The 20447-nt window shown below is 40.3% G+C and overlaps 1 protein-coding gene across 1 annotated transcript in view; it reads right to left on the bottom strand.

The window, feature by feature from the left end:
• picalma (phosphatidylinositol binding clathrin assembly protein a) overlaps positions 1-13310 on the bottom strand; it is a 28060-nt gene extending 14750 nt beyond the window's left edge. The window contains exons 1-9 of the mRNA XM_048267310.1: positions 13097-13310; positions 12716-12948; positions 4529-4671; positions 4056-4131; positions 3367-3469; positions 3077-3170; positions 2522-2633; positions 1399-1505; positions 1238-1279 (exon numbers count right to left, since the gene is read on the bottom strand). Coding sequence (XP_048123267.1) covers positions 1238-1279; positions 1399-1505; positions 2522-2633; positions 3077-3170; positions 3367-3469; positions 4056-4131; positions 4529-4671; positions 12716-12845 — 807 coding nt within the window. The 5' untranslated portion in view covers positions 12846-12948; positions 13097-13310. The remainder of the gene's footprint in view (positions 1-1237; positions 1280-1398; positions 1506-2521; positions 2634-3076; positions 3171-3366; positions 3470-4055; positions 4132-4528; positions 4672-12715; positions 12949-13096) is intronic.
• Positions 13311-20447: the final 7137 nt, after the last annotated feature.

The following is a 20447-nucleotide window of genomic DNA, read 5'->3' as shown; positions in this document are numbered from 1 at the left end:
GAAAGATAAGGAAAAATACAGAATATAAAGGTGGTAGTTGTCAGATTCGGTTATTAGACCTTCACTGCTATTAGATAGAAAGATCAGACTTGAAAAAAGAAAAAAAAAAAAAGAAATCCCCTGAGGCCTTCTTGTTACTGATCAGCTAAGTCACGTTTGATGGCTCTTCTTTAGCGCTAATGTGGTTATGAGACCAACGTGGTCAGCACTCTAAAAAGTACATGCTGAACTGGTCACAGCCAAAATGTCAAAATTAACTTCACTTTATAATATTAAAATACATTGCTATGTAAACACTCAAAAGAGGGAAATTGTGGAGGCCTGAATCATCTCTGTAGTCATCAGTGCTTGTTCATGTTAGCCGACAATACTTAAGATTTAGTTTATTTAACATTTCAAATGCAGCTGTTCATGAAGTGATGTACAAATATTCCTTGGATCAAACGAGGACATTTCAGGCAGGTGAATTTCAGCATGTAGCTTTCATTTGTGGTTTTCTAACTAGTGTAAAGCGGCAGAGCAAGTGAAGCCCGACACCAGACATGCTTTAGCTGATTAGCATTTGAAGTCAGAGGGAAATATGTTCATTAGATTCATCCTGAACAGATCTTTAAAAATCAATGAGAATGTCCAATCAAAACAAATTAAAAAAGTTAATTTTCTCAAGAGAACCTCCAAGCATAGAGACGTATCATTTTAAATACAACTCTTTAGCACTGTTTCTCAAGCCATGAGGTAACCAAACTTCAGCATAAACGGCCTAATAAAGAAAAACTCTGGTTACCCAGAAGAACCTTCTGCTTTGGCTTTTCTTTCGTTTCCCTTTTCCTAGCCAACACCAAGAATAATGGCTCGGCACTCAACCACATAAAATTAGTCCCTAACCTCTCCACATATACAAATAGCCCCCTGTTCCCAATTCACCTTTATGTGCTGTACACAGTTCAGATTGAGGAAAGAGCAGTTAAGAGAAGAGTTTATTGGCTGCGAGCTGATTAGCATGCGCAGACAGCCTGCATGCGCAGGGCCACATGAGCTATCTGTGCAGAGTGGAGTTATTAGAGTGGCGAGGGGGGGGGAGCAGAGGGGGTGGCAGGTGGAGCCGGTCAGTGCACAGGAGCTGGACAGTGAAGCCAGAGGGGCAGCAGAGGCCAATGTGAGGATGCACTCAGAGAGAGAAAGCGATTGTGTGTGTGTGTGTGTGTGTGTGTGTGTGTGTGTGTGGGGGGGATCTTACCTGGGACAGATCTGGTATATCGCCTCGGTCAATTCCCACTTGCTGTTTTGAAAGAGAAAGAAAAGAAGTGTTTTGTTTATTTGTTTCTTTACTCAGTCTATGCTATTGGGATGGTCACTCCCTAGTCAAGATCAAATTAAAATCCTTAAAAAGGTCCTTACCTCAGCAACTTTGAGAAACTCTGAGATTCTTGTCATTCGCGTGAGGAATTTCTTGTAAATGTCAAGACCCTCTTTACACTGGGTTTTCTTCATATCAAAGTACTTCTCTGTAAATTGAAAGGAAGATAACACTTGAGGTCAGATAGGAGAAACCACACTGACTTTTAAAATGAATTGAGGAGCTAGAGTACATTGCCAAAAGAGAGAAAGAAAGTCCCCTGAAGAGTGTCACACCAGGTCACTAGTCCCTCCATGGTTAGATTTATTCAAACTAGGAGATGCAGTGCTCTCAGCCATCTGCAGGGACATGTGAATCTCAGACCAACATGTTTCAGTTACCCTGAGAAATATTGGAGCTCTCCTCTCCACTATTAAAATGGTAACGGTATATCTTGTCATACAGTAAGCAGCCCATCTTTCACAACAACATTCTATTCACATAACGTCCTTTACTCATTCACCAAAAATATGCTCTACTTTTTCTGACAAAGGTTAAGGTTACAAAATAAAATATGATGCAGTGTCAGCCCAACATGACTTTATCAAAAGAATGAATCACATTCCATCTGGTACAGAGGTACTGTTTATGTTACAACATCTCACACACACACACCTTCAACCATCAGCAATATTTATGCCATGGAGAAAGTTTGTTTGTGTGCTGGCAAGCTTGAGCGCAAATGATAATCAGCATGGGTCAACACCAAAGTGCAAAGGTTCCTTTACAAGAGTACAGAGAAGGTATTATGCTAAGATAAGAGACTTACTGAAGCGGACAACAACTGCCTAGGCAACATTTTTAACTCATTGTACCGTTCCCCATATATGTGTGTATGCACACACACACACACACACACACACACACACTAATAACTGTCGAAAATAAATGCCATTAATACAATAAAGTAATCAAATATGTGAACATGTAGACAAATCAAACAGAGGTCTCCCATCAGGTCTCCCTGCATTGTGAAACTGCTCTGGGATCCGATAGTGTTATACATTCTGTGCTCTCTGGGATCCGATAGTGTTATACATTCTGTGCTCTCTGGGATCCGATAGTGTTATACATTCTGTGCCTCCTTTCAGACATGAACACCTTGCAGAACCGTGGGCCACTTACCAAGTAGGTTGATTATCCCTTCATTATAGGCAGCAAACAGTCGTATGGCATCTTTGAACAGAAGCATGAAGGCAGCATTGATGACCCCATTTGTGAGTTCATTGGCATTGACCTGGGGAGATGGGGACAGAGCAAACAGCGTAAGGTCACTTCAGGAAGCAGCAAACATCCACGGAGAACGGAAGGAAACCTGTTACCCTTCTAACTTTTCTCTACGACCACTGATTCATGGCCTACTGGTCTCAAAAAGTGGCTTCAGTTAGAGCCCTGACTCAACAACTGTGACTCGAGTGTCATTTAGGTAGCTTTATCTTAACTTATAGCTGTACTATAACTTTGTCTCCCTAGTACAGTCACACGTACTAGTACTATACCATGTTTACCCAAATAAGGAGTGTACTTTTAAAAAACAAATCTGTGGAAAGCTAAGACTCATGTCAGCTTCCAACACCACATTACAAACAATATAACATAACAGCATTAATAATAGACAAGATGCTGTTCACAGCATAATGGTCTGGCTGCTACACAGAAAGACATGCAGGCACCACTCACATTGAAATCAAGAAGGGCATCCATCTGATTCTGGATGATTGGGATGGTCTTCAAGAGTTTCTCAGTGTTCATCGTCCTCATGACACCATCCGCCCTATTAAAAAAAAATAAAGGTTTTACAACCATGTGATGTCAGAAACAGTAATCAAACATGTTGACCACATTTCCACAACAGAATTGGGACTGTGAGGGTGGGCACTCCCTATGAGTGGAAGACCAGCCATGAATACCAGACCACACCAGAGATTAGTCAACAGAAATGTACAATAAACATGTGATAGGTGCCGTACCCTCTTTTTACTTTTGTGAAGTCAAAAGCGACTTGGCGGTAAGACACAGCCTTCTCATTCAGATAGCGGCTATACCTTCGGATGAAGGTTGACATGTCATAGCCTGTGAGGGAAAAAAAAAAAAAAGCCAAGTGTTTCAAAGGATGTGTAGATTGCAATTCTGCTCATCTTACAAACAGTAGTACAATAGTAGTAGAATGTTTGATCCATTTATCTGTTACTTAATGAAGGCCCCACAACTTGAGACATTTGTCATAAACAGGCACCCTGCGTCTTTGGATAATCAACCAGCCAAAACTAAAAGCTTTTATTTATACCCGTCAGGCAAAAGAGGAAGAGGGAATCCAACCAACAATCTTTGAAAGCAAAATTTGCTTTCATACCCCATGCAACATATTACATTAGGACAGAGCTCAATAGCAACTATGTGTACATGCTTACAGCATAACCTAGCATCAGCGATTGTACAACTAGTATTGGTTGCTACAAGTCAAGAATTACTCAAGTGTACCCAAAGGAGACAAATAAAAAAAAAAAGAACATTGGTTTGCTAAACAATTCAAATAGGACTTAAGTAGACAGGTTAGAAGAACCCTCAGTTCATGGAAGATACCAGCCTGGAGGTTCTCCACATAATTCTTAAAGCATGCAAATATTTGGCATGGGTCAGAAATGATGACATTCCTTACCTTGTAACCCACTTTTGTCCAAAAAATTACTGAGGTTGAATAATGTGTTTCTTGAGGCCAAGTACTGAATAAACCTCTGCAAAGGACAAAAGCATAGTGAGGCCTCTGTTTCATGATCAGCTTCGGGGGATTTTTTCTATTTAATAAGAAATGAAATACCTAGGGGTAGACATAAGTGCTTTGTTATGTCTGTTGGACAGGAAATTGACAATGCAACATTCAAACTTGACACTTCTTCAATCGCATGGCTAAAGTGTGTATGGAAACACTGAAAGCACAACTTTTACTACAGCTTTGCTCTTCTATCCAAGGCCATAAAATCCAGGCCTACATCAGAGGGATTAACAATTGAAAGCATTTGCAACGTTAATCTGGGTAATGCCAGTCTGAGCAAAAAAAGAAAAGGTAAATTTAATTATTTAATATTTTAATTTAAGGATCAGACAGAGGACCAGCATTAAAAAAAGTTTTACCTCGTTGCCGTAAACCATGAGGTGGTGTGTTGCGATGAGAGACTTGAAGACAACCACCCAGCTGGTGTTGGTGGTCCTCTCAAACAGCGTGTCGGCCAGCTGTGGGATGTTCACGTTCATCTCATTGGTGCACTGAATCAGGTCTACAAACAAGAAAACAACATGTTACATTTACATAGCGCAACACTCAAAGTGCTTCACATGGAAAGGAGGACCGCACTAACCACCACCAATAACACACAAGGAGCATCTAACTTGCAGTGCATGTTGCATCCGTGTGTATATACGCACACACACACACACAGTCTGTTCATTACTCAGCCTTTGGCCTTGTGGCAAGTGGTGGGTGTCCCAGCCAACCTTAGGGGTAAAGCCACCCAAGCAGAGAGATCTCATTTTGGCTGGTCACAAAACCAAACCCAAAAGGAGGAGCACCCATCATTTATGTGACAGAGGGAGATCCTAATAAGACTGAACAACATGTACTTGTCCATTCAGCCCAAGCAATCATGTGGAGTAGGCCTATTGGCTGGATGTAGGACAGTACTACAGGGTAAACGGTCTCCAAGCTACCATGTCAGCCATGCATGAGAGAATGCCCTTTATTACTGCCCTATAGGAAATGTGCTTTACAGGCAGGACAGGAAAACCATTACCAAAAACAGACATGGTCAAAGACATAACAAGGACCAAACAAATAGTGAATAACATGGTGTAAAAAAGAAAAAAATGGTCAGAATGCAGGTTACTGTTCAGTCACACTCACTCCCACTAGCCTAGTAATCACTCAGTCACAGTCCACTCCCACTAGGCTAGTAATGAAACTGCTCAAACAGCATTAGAATTCCACAGCAATTAAGCTAGTCATTAAATTATTTCATCTACAGCCTCTCGGACGGCAGGATTGTCAATAAGTGAATCCATATAGAAAATAATGAAACAAATCTGAAGACTTGGACTGCTAACCATCCATTACTGAACCTTAATGCTGCATTATTGGTTTGAAAGCACCAAACTCAAAAGAAGGTGAATGATGAGACTGCTTCTCTGAAGTGATTTGGAGGGGGGGGGAATTGGGTCGTTTTATACACGGATACACTCGCAATGATGCAATGTCTCTGTAGATTAGTTGTGGAAAATGCAAGTCTTTTGTCAAGTAGCAAAAAAGTTGTAGCATGATGTGCTAAAGGTTCATTTGCCTTACTTGACATTGCAAGCCCTGCAATGTGACTATTCTACATGCACACACTGTAATAACTATGTTCAAACAATATATATTTGCAGCCCTAATTGCCTCAAACTATTGAGCAACGTCGTCTTCAAACTCCCATCATACTAATGGACTATTTATACTGGGATACTTTATCATAACATGTTTAAGATTGAATATGATAACACTAACCCATGAAAAACATGTTCACCTCAACAAATACGGGAATGCAAATCTGTCAATATTAGCTCTCAAAACATGACCAATAAAAGAATCAAGTATAGCAATCATAATGCACACACTGCATGTAAGCATCAAGTACGTATATGATTAGACAGCTTTGTTTGCTCAACTTGAGCTAGCCTAGAAAATAAAACTTGTTTCAGTCAAAATCAGAGTAAAAGTGCAGGATCACACTATGGCATTTACTGTGTACTGTGTATTGAGATGTATGAACACCCTACCTGTGCAACCTGCATTTACCATTTACTCATTAACAAAGACCAAGCGTGTGACAACAAAGGGCTTTTAGACCTGACAGAAAAGAGCTAACAGGGGCAATTAGTAGGGGAGGGCAAAATCAACAGGTCTCCGTTATAGATCATGGCCAGTAAGCAGGTGAAACATGTCTAAAAAGACCAGTCTAGAATAAGGCCTGACAGATGGACCTCTGGGCCAATTACAAATGAATTACCTGCACTATATAATGCACAAAGAAAGTATGCTACATTATTTAGGCTACTTCCAAGTGTAACGACTTTGAATGAGGATGAGTGAATGAGGTCCTTTTTCAGTGCTTTTGTTAACCTACTGGGTGTTGATCAAAAGGAAAGGCAAACAAAAAGATCAGGAATAAAAAATCTCGGTCACACTCCAACCATACCAGCTCTATGTTAGATCAACATGGTCATTAAAAGTTCTAATACAGTGAGTGTGGACACCACTCCTGATGGTCTGACAAAGCAGTAGAATGAATACTTCTATTCACTTCACTGAATCACATGATGGCAAAGTGAATAGACATGGACCCCCACTGGAGTTGCAGGTGGCAGTTGTCAATGATTACTCAATATGGAAAGAAAAAATAAGTAGCCTAGCAGCCTGGCTTAGATGGAGTGAGTCATTCTATTTGCATCAAGTATTTTCCATGCAATATATGAGCCCATATAACACAGTAGCCTACAATGATGTAATAAGCAATCGAGATACATCAAGGGTTCCATCCTCCATCACTCGTCAGTATGACTGGCAGTGCATTTTCTGCTAGACTTATCAGGGATGACACAGAATCTAAAGTATGCAAAAGAAATGGACCACCAAGTCTCAGAGGAGCCTCGTATAGGACTTTGGTATAGATTGTAACATTGCACACATGCTGAAAGGGGGCATTGTAAAGTTGAAACAAAGTTTGTTCAACAAGAACATGAACAGTGTTCTGATTTTGAAGAGCTTTGGGAAAGACAACCTGATGAGCTGAGAACAATGACATCATTCAGTCTGAATGTGAAACCCTGAAGGGCTAAGGGCTGCCACCTGCTACTTCTCTAAGAGTTACTTCTCTAAGAGTGACTGTGAGCAAGGAGGGGGTTGTAAACATCAAAGGCTTTTCTAAGGAACCCATTTAACTGCCTCAAAATAATCAATATCAAGCAGGGAAAAACATATTCCAAGAATCTGTGTGATATAAATTGTGATATTCGGCTCACAAACCCACCCCGTTCCAGTAAGCAACACTACCTAAGCAACATTAAATATGCATGTTTCTATAAATGTGCAAGTTTACATAAAAACTACCCAAACACATTAGAGCATTTGCAATCTTTGCTCTTTGCAATCACCCCAAAGCTCCTGACGAACACAGCCCCTTCACACGTGTTGCATGTTGTATTGAGCTAGTGGTAGGATAGTGCACAGCTGTGTGACTGCCCTGCCTTCCAAAGAATAAGCTTACTGGTGTGGCACTAGTCCAGCCAAAAAGATATGCAATAGCAGAGAGATGTCTGACGAGTCGTGCAATACAAGTAGGCTATTTGAAACGTAAGCCAACTTATGTTACAATTACTATTTGTATCAGGAAATAAAAAGAGTAACCCTTTTTTTGAAACCCAAAATTAATTAAACTATTATTCAATAGATCACTTAAATTTAAATTTAGTCTTGAAGGCCCTTTTCCCTTTGAGATGATGTAACCATAAAAACAAAACTTAATCCAGTGCCAGACAAAGGATAAATCTAGATCATTTGATGAGATTTCTTTTCAATTACCAAATGCCTGAGTTGCAATTTTCCAACAATTTAGGCCTTTTTGTACCAGACTTAATGCTTCCACGTCCCGATCTATCAATCGTTCCTTTTGAAATCCTCAAACATTTTTTTGTGGTAACATCCTGTTGGCTGTTTACATTTCAAGCAGTGAACAGACGACAAGAATGCAGGAAATGCATTTCCTTCAGAAGCCCACCCAATCAGAACTGTAAACAGTAAACAGTCTGCAGCCGGGTGTGTCCCAAGCCATTCGAACACTGAGTAATTCAAATGCATGTGAGAACTATGCATTAGACTCCTTTGCTAACCATACTGTACACTTGGCCACCAGGCGAAGGTCTTTGGTGGCCACTGCATAGTGCATTTCTTTTCAAGAAATGACTTCACATAAAAAGAGCTATGGACAACATGGAACACATAAGTCAACCCATGGAAAGATTCCAACAAGGAAGTAAATGCAGACAGAATATGGTAGGCAGGGAGCAGTGATCATTTTAGTTCATGATTCACCTATGAACAGTTACGCAACAAGCACTTTTGAGTGCTCTTAAATGCTTGTGGATACAGTAGCATGCTGCTGGGAACACACTTCCCCATATAGAGGCAGTCCTATATCTGTAGCTCGAGGTAGAATCAGCTGGTCAGTAGAGCTGCTCGTACATTGTAACCTGTTCACCTTACATACAGTGGTAATAGAATCCCCCCCTGCAACCCCTTCACTAGAAAACACTGCAAAGCATGTGGAGGACAGGCCTCTCACTTTTTAAATCATGATACTGCATCTAAAGAGATTTTCATAGTTATAGCGGGCTCCATTCAGCGCAGGCAGAAGTGTGTCAGCACTCCTTTTGAGTGATTGTCACCCGATGCCGCTACAGTCACATGCTCCAGTTCTGCCGCACAACCTGCTTGGGGTTCTGACTGAGTGCACTGGTGGCAAACTGGGCCTGGGCAGAGTTCAAAGGCATCAGAAACATGCTCCAGCCTCCCTCACATGACCCACAGTGAATTACTGGCCAAGAGGCCCTGTAACTCAATAAACCAAAAAAGGTACACGACACAACAAAGATGTTCCTTTCTCTCTGCGCAACAAGGCATTTCACCTGTGACAGACAACTAAACCCTAAAATGAGACCAAACTACACAATGCAGCTAATGTATATGGCCTTTCTACAGTTGGAAGAGGATACACACACATAGCTCCTAAACATTCCACAAAGGTGATTTGATATAGCCTATTCATCAAAATGTAGGACTTAATTTAGATGAACTGAATCTAGAATCTAATGTGTTGGCTACAGCACTGTTTAACTATGACCATGCCAATGCAGGATTCAAAAACATTTTCATTATGGTGTTACATGACATAGTATTTGACATTACAGCCTATGGACTGTTGGAATTTGTAAGGCTACAGGGCAGCATTTAAAACAATATTTGTAAATTATAATTGACTCTTTATGGGGTCATTCCGTGTGAAATCACACTTTTGGACCGAATCACGACGGATTTGAATGAAACTTGGAATGCTGATTCGGACAAATAAGAAAGCCATGAAACTAAAAATTGCATGCGTTTTGGATCAATATTACGGGAGATTTGGCCTAATGAAGTTGGAATAAATTGGGGGGGGGGGGCTATGACTTTGGATTAATGCATCTCCGTCAATTTTAGTCACAGACAAATGGTTCACATCGTTGCAAAGCTCTTTTCAAGCTCTATATTTACTGGAAATGCTATGTTTTAGCAGTTCACAGTTACCATATAAGTGATAGACAGATCTATAAGTGATTATAAGTTTAAAAATGAAATAGCAAAAACACCTATATTTTTTTTTTTAAATGTTAGCTTGTACTAACATTAACAAGAAAGTTTGGTGTTTGGTTTTCGTTTTGTTGTCGAGATCATTGGTTATATTTTTGATGGCTGGGTGATTGTTTTCTTTTTCATAGTAGCTTTTGACTTTGTTTACTTATACCATGTGTTGTTGTATTTACATAGACATGTGTTTCTTTTCCTTGCGTCTCCACCCCTCACCTGAATCTGATTATTGGCCCGCTCATTGCTTCACCTGTGCCTTGTTGTTTATTAAGTTGTTTATTAGTACAATTTTAAAGACAGGTCTCCCATCACAAAATCAGACATCCCGTCTGAAACCTTTGGAAAACCAGAGACTTTTTTTTTTTTGCCATCAACCAAAAAGGAAACCCATTGGAAAAGCTCTGCCACATTCATACTGCACACAACCACAGTTCAGAACTCAACTGTACTTAAATCAAGCAGAAGCAGTGGATATATTCATTAGGTTAACATGTGAAACCCTGTTGTGAAACCAAAGCTAGACCAATTCAACCTTGCTTAGGTGGTAAGCCTGGCTACTGATGGCTCCAGACTCCTGGTTTGCACAAACAGTAGACTAGATTTCTAGGTATATGATCCTACATACCATCTTGCACAGCATTAACAATCACTCATGGAGGAACACCTCTTCCAAACATCATCTTCCAAAAGATGGCAGACTGTGACTGGCCAACATCAATTCTGACTTAGCTTTGATACTTAGTTACATGGAATGCAATATCTTTGTCTCTTATTTACCTAAAATCTACCTTTTTAAAAAAAAGGTCGATTTGCATTTAGAGGGAGTATCATGTAAAAAAAAAAATCTGCCTAAAAGCACCTGTTGTAGTAGACTCCAGGCAGCTTTGTGGGTGACACAGATCGATGGGAAACAGCAACTTGGCAAGGCTCAGACAAACTAGCAAATGTCACTTGCACTCATATATTCCCAAACACAACGCAAGTGCCACTAGAATGCACGACAGCCCGGAAGACCAGGCCAAATCAAAAGACCTGGGACTGTGAGCCATATCTCATGTTCAAATCAAAAGGCTGGGAGGGGTATAGTGAGACAAGCATCTATTTTTGTACAAAAGGAAACTCCAACACAAGAGCACGCAACCACCCTGAAATACCTACAAGCGTCGTCACATTCCTTCTTTGTGCTCAGAAGGTCCAGACAACAGAACGAGTATTAAGTAGCCCAGTAAGCCCACTGTTAGGCCAGAGCCAGGAGCCCCCCTACGCTCGCATGATCAGCAGTGAACGCCACACAGTCCTGTTTTTAAATACACTAAACTCAGCCTACAACATTTCTTCTTATGTTGCCAGGGCTAAATATAATCTCTCAGAGGAAATCAGCTGCACATGGCTGTAGCCACACACCATTAGTGTGTATGTAAATAAGCAGTGTCGTATGAGAGGCTCTTGATGTGGTAACATTCTGAGCCTGCACCCAGCTCTGACTCAGGCGCCCTGAAGATAGTCCAGAAATAAAAAAGGGAGTAAAAACAAGCACATTCTGCTGGAGTAACTGCCAGGAAAGCAAGATAAACCCAGGCTGCCTTGCCACTTATTTTACAAGCACCATAAAGCTGGTCATAGTCTTTCAGGACAAAGGCCAAAGCTTACAATTAAAGAGTCGCCTTAGATAGAGAGAATCGAAAGTAAAATAAAAAAATATGCCAGTGCTTAGAGAAGTAAGTCCTCTGACACAAGTGTTAAAAGTCAGAAACAAGGATACACCCAAACTCTCCTTACTCTAGAGGAACAATACAAGTTGACATACTGGAGCATGATGGTAACCCATCTGTTGCCCAGCTTAATACCAGTGACATTTTTGTTCATAAACAAAAAGTAACATGTGTTTAATAAGGTGTCAAATCACCATAGATAAAAACCAAAACAGAAACAAACTTAGTCCAAGTCTAGGTAATGACAAATCTTAAGAAACATTATATAGCCTAAACAAAACAGGTCACATTTACCCCCACCTTTGAGCAAGGATGGTAATGGTAACGGTAATGGTAACGGTAATGGCCAACTGCTTTTCTCTAGCTAAGGTGGTTAGAGGTGGCAATAGTTTTGAAATGTGTGACGATGTCAAAAAGACCAAAGGTCACTGAAACTTTAGCAATTTCATCAGCCCTCTTTCGTTGTAAAGCAGTCCATCTTATGCCATACCAAACTAGTTCACACTTCACAGGTAAAAAAAGAGCAACTGGCAACATGGACTGTGGGCTTAAACTAGGATTTGCAAGCCTCTGTGAGGTAAATTAAACACGTAAATTGGTAACTTTACAGCCTTAAAAACTGACAATAATGACCAGAATACTAAAACTAGCTAGAGGTGTTAAATACAAACACACAGCTATCTCTGAATACATATCTTAGATAGATATTATGGACATAATGACATACAACAGATGGAGAAGTGGGCCATCTGAATGTAGTTAATTATTTGTTGCGTTAAATCTTTTGGGGAGGGGGCAGAATGCGAGCAGCTGAACCGTAATCCACTTAATCGCATCGTTTACGTTGTGTTCTGGCTACCTGTTAAGACCCATAGATGTTTTTTGTAGAGCTGGTAACGTTAGCTAGCAGTCATATTTCTTACACAGCTATTCGTCAATTGAGCAAAGGAAAACGTCTACATTTGTGGTAGCTAGAAATGCTACGGACCTAGAAAGTTGGCAAGCTAACAAATACTACGCCAAAGACTAGCCTGTTATTTAGGCCTCAGCTGGTCTAACCTCCATACAAAAGGCAACATTGAAACATGTCACGTTAACGTAAACCGCTACGTCTACTCTGCCAACAAGGAAGACAGAGACCGCAACATTGTATCAATTGTGTGTAATAATGTTACTTACAATCCAAATGTTTCTTTTTTGGCCCCATAATTTCGTGCGTGGTTGCCTTGCACACCGTTTTAGACACCGCAGAACCGGTGACACTGTGTTGGGCTGCAGTTATCCGGTCCGTTATGCTTTGTCCAGACATCTTCTGTTTTAACCAAACAAGCTGCTAAGGCGAACTAAACGTTATGTGAATCTGATGGAACTCCTTTTGTCCTCTTGGGCTTCAACGGTTCCAGCACTTGACACTGGGAAAAGAATGAAAAGACGGACAGAGATGAAATGGCTAGCTGGTAGCCAGATATTTAGCCACAGCCACTTCTATGGTTACACAAGGCTATCACACAGTATATATTCACAAAGCTTTTAGCGAAAGATGAACATACACCGTCCTACCCAGTGAACTCCTTTCTGTAGAAATCGTCCTCTTAGATCCCCTCTCTCATACACTCTCACTCTTTCTCTGTCCCCCCTCCTTCGATGTCCTCCTCTCCGTGTTCGCCTCCCCCTGCTGGGTTTAAAAGGACCGGAGGCTTGCAGGAAAATGGCGGGTCTGCTTCCTCTGTGTAGACCTCGTAGGCAGACGGACGGTGGAGCCTCCAAAGGTTTGGGTGGAAGTTGGTTGAATACCGTTATCACTGCATAGGCCTATAGAGTAGGCGTACAGTGCACTCCTACTTGAACAGATAAGCATTTGTTTTCGTTTTTGAAGAGTCAGTTTTGCTTAGTTTAGGATAGCCTTTGTTTTAGGCTACTGTCTGAGTTTATCCCTATTTGTTTAGTTTCACTATGATGTGTGACTTTCAGTAGCCTAACTTCACATTTTAAGGTTGCAGGCATAGGCATAGGCTGGTTTAATGTGGGAATGGATAGGCCTATAGGTCACTTTACCAGTTGCCCAACGTTAAACTGAATATTGTCAAAAAGTCTCCACTCATTTATAGCCTAAATCTCATGATCAAAAAGTTTAAGCTGATTGTTTTGCAAAACAATAGGCTACACCTGTCAGAAAGTGTGGTTCACAAGCAGTTGACCGACATGGTAGGGGATGTTCACATCACAGCTCATGCTTTGTAGCCTGATAAAGTTAAATGTATGGTTCATGCCATTGGTCTTGTTGATAGTTGGTTGCAATATATCTCTGTAGATAGTCACAAAGGTTAGGCTGCGTCGACCAAACTATTTAGCCCTGGACTCCTAAACTAAAAGTGTCTAAGGTTTAAGTTTAGGACTCCTCAAAGGTTTCTGACGGTCAATTCAACATATTAGCCTACTCTAAACACTGTAATTTAGCCTGTCGGATTGTCAAAACTCTAACACAAAAAATGTTAGGCCTAAATAATCTTATGCAAATCAGTTAGCTGTAGAGTAGCCTACTTATTTTAAAATTCAACAAATTGAAGTTAAATGCCACAGTCTGTGATTATGGTGACAGGTTGTTGATATTTGAGCTGAACAGCCAATCAAATTACACACTTCCCTCCCTTTCTTTCCCCTCTAATATCGATTGGCTCTGCTGACTCAGGCTACTATTTGTTTCCCCTTTACAGAGCCAAGGAACACCTCAAACATTCGTGCTCACAGAGAACAAACAGCTAGAAGATCACAGGGAATAATTTAGTCTATTGAATTTGACTAAAACTATGCTGCATTGGAATTGCGGAAGACCTTTTAACATGGGTAAACTTGGAAAAGGGCGACATCTAGTGGTATATAGTTGTAACATAACTATAGTTATTACTCAATAGTATTCGGGTCATTCAAACGGGTGCCTTTTCCACTATTAACATTTTCATCAAAAGTAAACTTCTTTTCAATTTATCCACAGCATTAAAGATGTGATCACCCTCCAACAAATCATATTTGCCCGCATCAGGTATACATTTTTTTCCACATTGAAATAGAATTGATTGAAATATAATAAATGTGACGGGGAGGTATGTGACAGGGTGATACATTTCATGGCTTTAGTTATCCAATAATGGTCAAGTTATTGACTTAACTTACATACCTTCAATCAGAAATGTAATTTGCTTAGCAATGATAGTGTTAAAACTGTGATGGAAACCAGTTATTCCTGTCCAATTTGTATGACGGGGTGCCTAAGCTTGACAGATCCCCTCATAGTAATGAAAAAACAACAAATAAACAATGTAAAAGAATGTAAAAACAAGCGTGATGTGTGAGTTTGATGTGGGTGTAAGTCAAACCAAGGGACACAAACAAAATAAATAAATAAGTATTTACCAAAAACATGATTTTATTCTGAATAAATATGTCTAATGTCTATGACTAATGGAAAATATATTTAATTATGAAAATAACAAGTTTGATAACAATATAACATTTACAGTTAGGAACAAAATTGTTCATACCCCTGGCAAATATTGATTTAATGTTGATTTTCTCTTGACCAATATGTTTGTTCTGACTGAAAATGCCAAAAGGTTGACAATGTGGAAGAAACATGGAATCAAAAAAAGCGTTTTCATCTTTTTTTAAAGGAACCGTATGTAAGAAATGTATTTCAATTAATCATTAAATGGCCCTGATATGTCACTAGACATTAAGAAATCATGTTCATTTCAAATACTTATATCACTGACAACAGTAGTCCGGCCAGGATATTGTCATTTAAAAAGTGCAGCCCTCAACTGATGTTGATGTTGTGTTTTGTCATGTCATGTTATGTTTTGGCCTGATGCGCCACCCTCCACCTATCTACTAATCACAAAGTCAGTAGTGTTTCGGCATCGGGGTTGGCAACCTCGAGTCAGGGGGGAGGGGGAGGGGATACACCGCTCTACAGTAATTTGAAAGTGATTGCAGTACCGGTCTTGGCCACAATCTTACATATGGTTCCTTTAACTTTTTATGAAAAATGGCATGTCCAGAATTATTCATACCATTTCAAAATAATCAATGGAAGCATCTTTATTTCCATTCATAGCCCTCAAAATGGTTCTTATACCTACCAAGCCTCTCCATGTGTCCACAATGATTCTAGACTGCACCTGTTTAACAGCAATCCGGGTTTTGAGGCAGGAGCGATTATTCGCCATCACTCTGGCCATGTGTTCACTTTTTTGACAGATTGAGGTCTGGACTCTGGCTGGGCCACTCTAAAATGTTGATATTGTTCTCTGTTAACCATTTCTTGCCTTGTTTGGCTGTATGTTTTGGATCATTGTGTGGTTTAACGGTCCAATGCCGCCTTTAGACAAGTCTCTCGGCAGACTGCCTGATCTTTTCCTCCAAAAATCTTAATAGCCCCTTGTTTTAGTGTTACTATTTACTTTGAGAAGGTCACCAGGTCCCATTGTCTGAGAAACACCCAAAACTAATACATTTCTATGGCTTTTCTCCACTGTGGGTATGGTGTTTCTTTGTGGTTGAAATTTTCACCCCATCTCAAAATAGACGACTTGATCATCATGGATGCTGATCATGGATAACACTTCTCCAAACATGCACAACTCAGCTAAACCTTTATAAGGGCACACATAAGGGAATTTTTTTTACCCAGGGACACGGCCTGGGATTGGCATAAAAAAGAAGCATTAAACCCCTATAACACCATCTCCATTTGAATTGTGGGGGTGAGAACATTTTTATTTTTGGGATTTTTCAACCAGAAGGATGATCATGTATCTTCTGCCATGTAAGCTAAGCACACATTTTCAACCATTTCACAAAGTAAGCTCTAACCTGTGAACTGCAAGTGACAGTATTAGAAGTTTCATTATGGATCTCTAAAACAAACTGTGACTGTACTCGTCATTCCATCTTATTAAAGTTGTTCCTTCACCTGTTGTCACACACGAAAACCATTATCTCACTAGCCCCGCAGCCAATAACATTAGTCCGGGGCATTAGACGGGGCATGATGGTGTCTGCACTGTCAAACTCATATTGTGGCTACCTTGATGAAGTTCCTCATCAGCCAAGCTCTCTTGGAGAGCTCTGCACACAGACAGAGCTCTGTGGCCACCTAGCAACTTATGAAGCGCTCCAAGTTTGCAGTTGGGGAATTTTTTATCTCCCCAACACATAATAGAGCAGCTCTAGTTGGATGGACGTGGTAGAAAAGGAAGGAGAAGAGAGAGCTGAGGAACTCCAAAATGTCATAAGGTGTGAATATGACAAGATGTCGTAGAACAATTCCAAAATGCCATCAGCCAGCCCTTGACACATGATGTTAAGAGCTGTAAATAGCAGTTCAGAACAGTCAAAAGTTAAACATGTTAAATGTTCTAGTTTGAAATCATATATTGTCAGGTATGATTTGGCATATTAAGCATATTAGTACTGTACATGGGCAACATGATACATATACCTATAAACTGGTGTGAGCAGGATATGGAGTTGGTAGATCATAGTTCATAGATCTCAGTGAACTCTTCCCCTTCCATCCCCTCCTCGTGCCTCTGTAGTTCCCTTATGGTTTCCACTTCATGCATGGCACTAAAGAGCTCCCAATCATAGCTGGTGAGCTGGACTGCCATGGCCTTAGCGTATATGTTCTCCAGTGTGTTCGTGGGCTCTTTTGGGCTGAGCTGTTCCTGCAGGGGCGTCTGTGAGGATCACACACACTTTAGTTCTCTGAACACAATACACCTGCAAGACTGGTGCCATTGCTGTTCATGTTCTTTGGCATAAAACTCAGCACTGTCAAGCTCGGATCTCAGACCTCACTGATTTCTATGGTCCGCAGATTCCAACAGTGTGGCTGTATAAAGAGTGTAGATTCAGAGAGCCCTCACCAGCTGACAGCCTTCCTGAAATTAATCATGAATCAATAATCATCATAGTGCAGATGTCATAAGTTTGCCTGATAAGTTATCTTGACACTTTACACAATGGAGTGAAATGAAGCGTGTTACTGTAGCAACTGAAGTACTTTAAAACTTTTAAAAAGATTCAAAAGTAGTTTAATACATTTGAGAATATTGTGAAAACTTCATGTACCCTAATTGAGGGTTGATTGTTCATCCATTGTCCATTGAGCATTTGAAAACATGATTATTATTATGACAATATTACAGAACATCATTCCACATCTTTCAGGTTTCAAGTGTGGGTGTATGTGTGTGCGCGTGCTTGTGTGTGTGTTACAATATGGCCCTTCACCTGTTTTGACGGGTTCTGTTTTAAGAGAGCACAAAAGCAAAAAATGCAAATAGCACAATAGCTATCTTAGAACTTTTAAAAAAATATACAACCTGAAATGCCCGTTCCCTCCTGATTACTTCATTTAAGTTCATTAGATCAGTTTTTGTTAAAGTCATATAACTATCTTGCTGTGTATTCCCCATGTGTACCATTCCTTGACCAATTTAAATGGGATCAAGAAAGATGGACGAATGTGCAAAACCGCATGTTCAGAGGTGATTTCAAAAATGTGTTTTGATATCCTACAATTCCGGGCAAATTGTTAATGATTTGTAAAGGACCAAAAAAACAACAACTCTAATATGGATTTTATCACACGACACACCTGCACAGCCCTCACGGTTTGGGATTACATCACTGGATTAAACAAAAATCCTCCAAGAAGTGAACCATTGCTGGGTTGTCCAGCAGAGGACCATACAGTGCCACATTGATATTGTTATAAACATTGGATAATAACCACCATCATCAAACACGTTCTGTATGCCTTTTTTAAAAATCCGATACCACATGGGGCAGTCCTACCATGGGGCAGAATTCAGTTTACCCTCTTCTTATTTTACCACCTCCACCCCTGGACATCAGACGTGTCGTGAGCAGGAAACTGCATACAAATGGATCTCCAGTCAAGGACAGCAAAACAACTCTCATAATCACTCTATAAGCACAAACTACATATTATTTAATTTCTATCTTGTGAATGCAGAGCAATTTCAGCCATCTACAATGTAACTGGTATAGTTACATTGTAGTTTCACACCAGCTGTGTGAAGTGACTTACCCATTTGGTTATCTCAGTGTCCAGTTTTATTGAGAAAAGCATGGACTGCAGAATCTTGTCAAGTGTTCCCAACTTCACCAAGAACCTGATACCCTGCGGAGGATTTAGCTGTGATTGCTCGTTTCCTGGTGAAATGAGCATTGCATGTTGCTAGTGTACTTTGCATTGTGTTGGACTGATGGACTCACCGACTTAGATGTGGATGAAGCAGATGTATTGCCTGCAGGGGTCAGGAAATACAAGGGCATTTAGGGAGGGCATAAAGTCTTCCTGCTGCAGTTAACGTTCTTCATTCATTGTGGGTTGAGATGTTGATTATTGCTGATCAACATCTCAACCCAAATTTAAATCAGATTGTTTCAGACCGCAATGAACTCTTGGAATGTTGGTCTGGCAACGGCAAGAAGTCATTACTTATGATTTCACTTTTTTCTACTGTGGTGAATTGAATACTGCTGGTTTAGTTCACAGTAATATTTTCCCTCAGAAACTTATCTGAGAAACTCTTCTTTCTCTTCTTGCACTATGAAGGAGTGTGTCTGATACCTGCTACAGTAGGTAGAGAGTTGTGACTTCCACCAAGCTGGTGTGTGTTGAGCGTTCTGGCGCATAATGGCTGCCGTGTATCACCCAAGTGGATGCTACACATTGGTGGTGGTTAGTGAGGTCCCCCCTCCTTCCATGTGAAGCGCTTTGAGTGTTGAGAAAAAGCACTATATAATGTGTATAACGTAACGTGTTGTTGTTGTTGCCAGATTTATTGGCAGATTAGTTTTAGGAAAATCATAGGGCTAATTTCATTGGAGACACTACTTTTGACACATTACAGTTATACTTTATATAAGAATTCACACTGTGAAAAAGGGTTTTGTCAAAGACTATGTAATCATAGTGAGACCCTATGAGTGATTCCTCTTTTAGGGGAGTGGAATGGTGAAAGCTATGAGATGATGGGGTTGGTCTTTTCTCCCTCTAGTGGCTGCCCACTGTACAAATGTCTGCTTTAGAACAGCGGTTGTCAGCTGGTGTGCTGTGAGGCAGAGTGAAGTGAAATGTGTCATGGAATTTTGAGGAACTCGTATGCTTTTATACAGGCTAATTAAATGAACACCCCTGTTATAGCCTATAATAATGTGTGTGGTACTTCAGAATCAATAACGATCAATGTGCCTTGTCGTTTTGGTTTGATCTTTCGTGTACCTTAGACCCGGAAAGATTGAAAACCTCTGTTCTAGAACACGTGTCACTCTACCTAACCAAGATTGTGACCGTGATTTTCTAACATTCCAACATTCCCATTTCCCATTTACATACAACACAACAATGGCTACAGTTTCTACTAATTTCCTTATTTAAGCTTTAAATTCCGGTTCCAGCTGAAATTGTGGCATCATGACATAATGACTGACTGACTGCTGAATTTAATCATTTTGAGGCTATACGACTGTTTCAACGAATTGTTGTTGATTAAAACATCATCCTTTTGTTCCCTTTGGTATACTATGCTGAGAAGCTGAAGCACAATGATAAAAAAAAAAACATAAAGTTGATGGCTTGATGTTTATCCCTCATTCAGGTGCCTATTTGTCAATCTGTATAATAAAAAAAAAACAAAGTCAGCGAACGTTTATTTTTCTTCAAAGAAGCACATCACTAACGTTATCTTTAAAGCACAATGCTTCAGATCTGAGAAGTTCACAGACAAGGCTTTCTTGAGTGAGGACATATCTCCCGCCCAAAGCCCTGTATGCAGTAGTTGAATCACCTCATTACCCTAGAAAAGGTCCCCACTAG

This window comes from Alosa alosa, chromosome 2 (genome assembly GCF_017589495.1).
Source record: "Alosa alosa isolate M-15738 ecotype Scorff River chromosome 2, AALO_Geno_1.1, whole genome shotgun sequence".
NCBI classification, from domain to species: domain Eukaryota; kingdom Metazoa; phylum Chordata; class Actinopteri; order Clupeiformes; family Clupeidae; genus Alosa; species Alosa alosa.
This window is presented reverse-complemented; position numbering and strand designations above follow the sequence as displayed.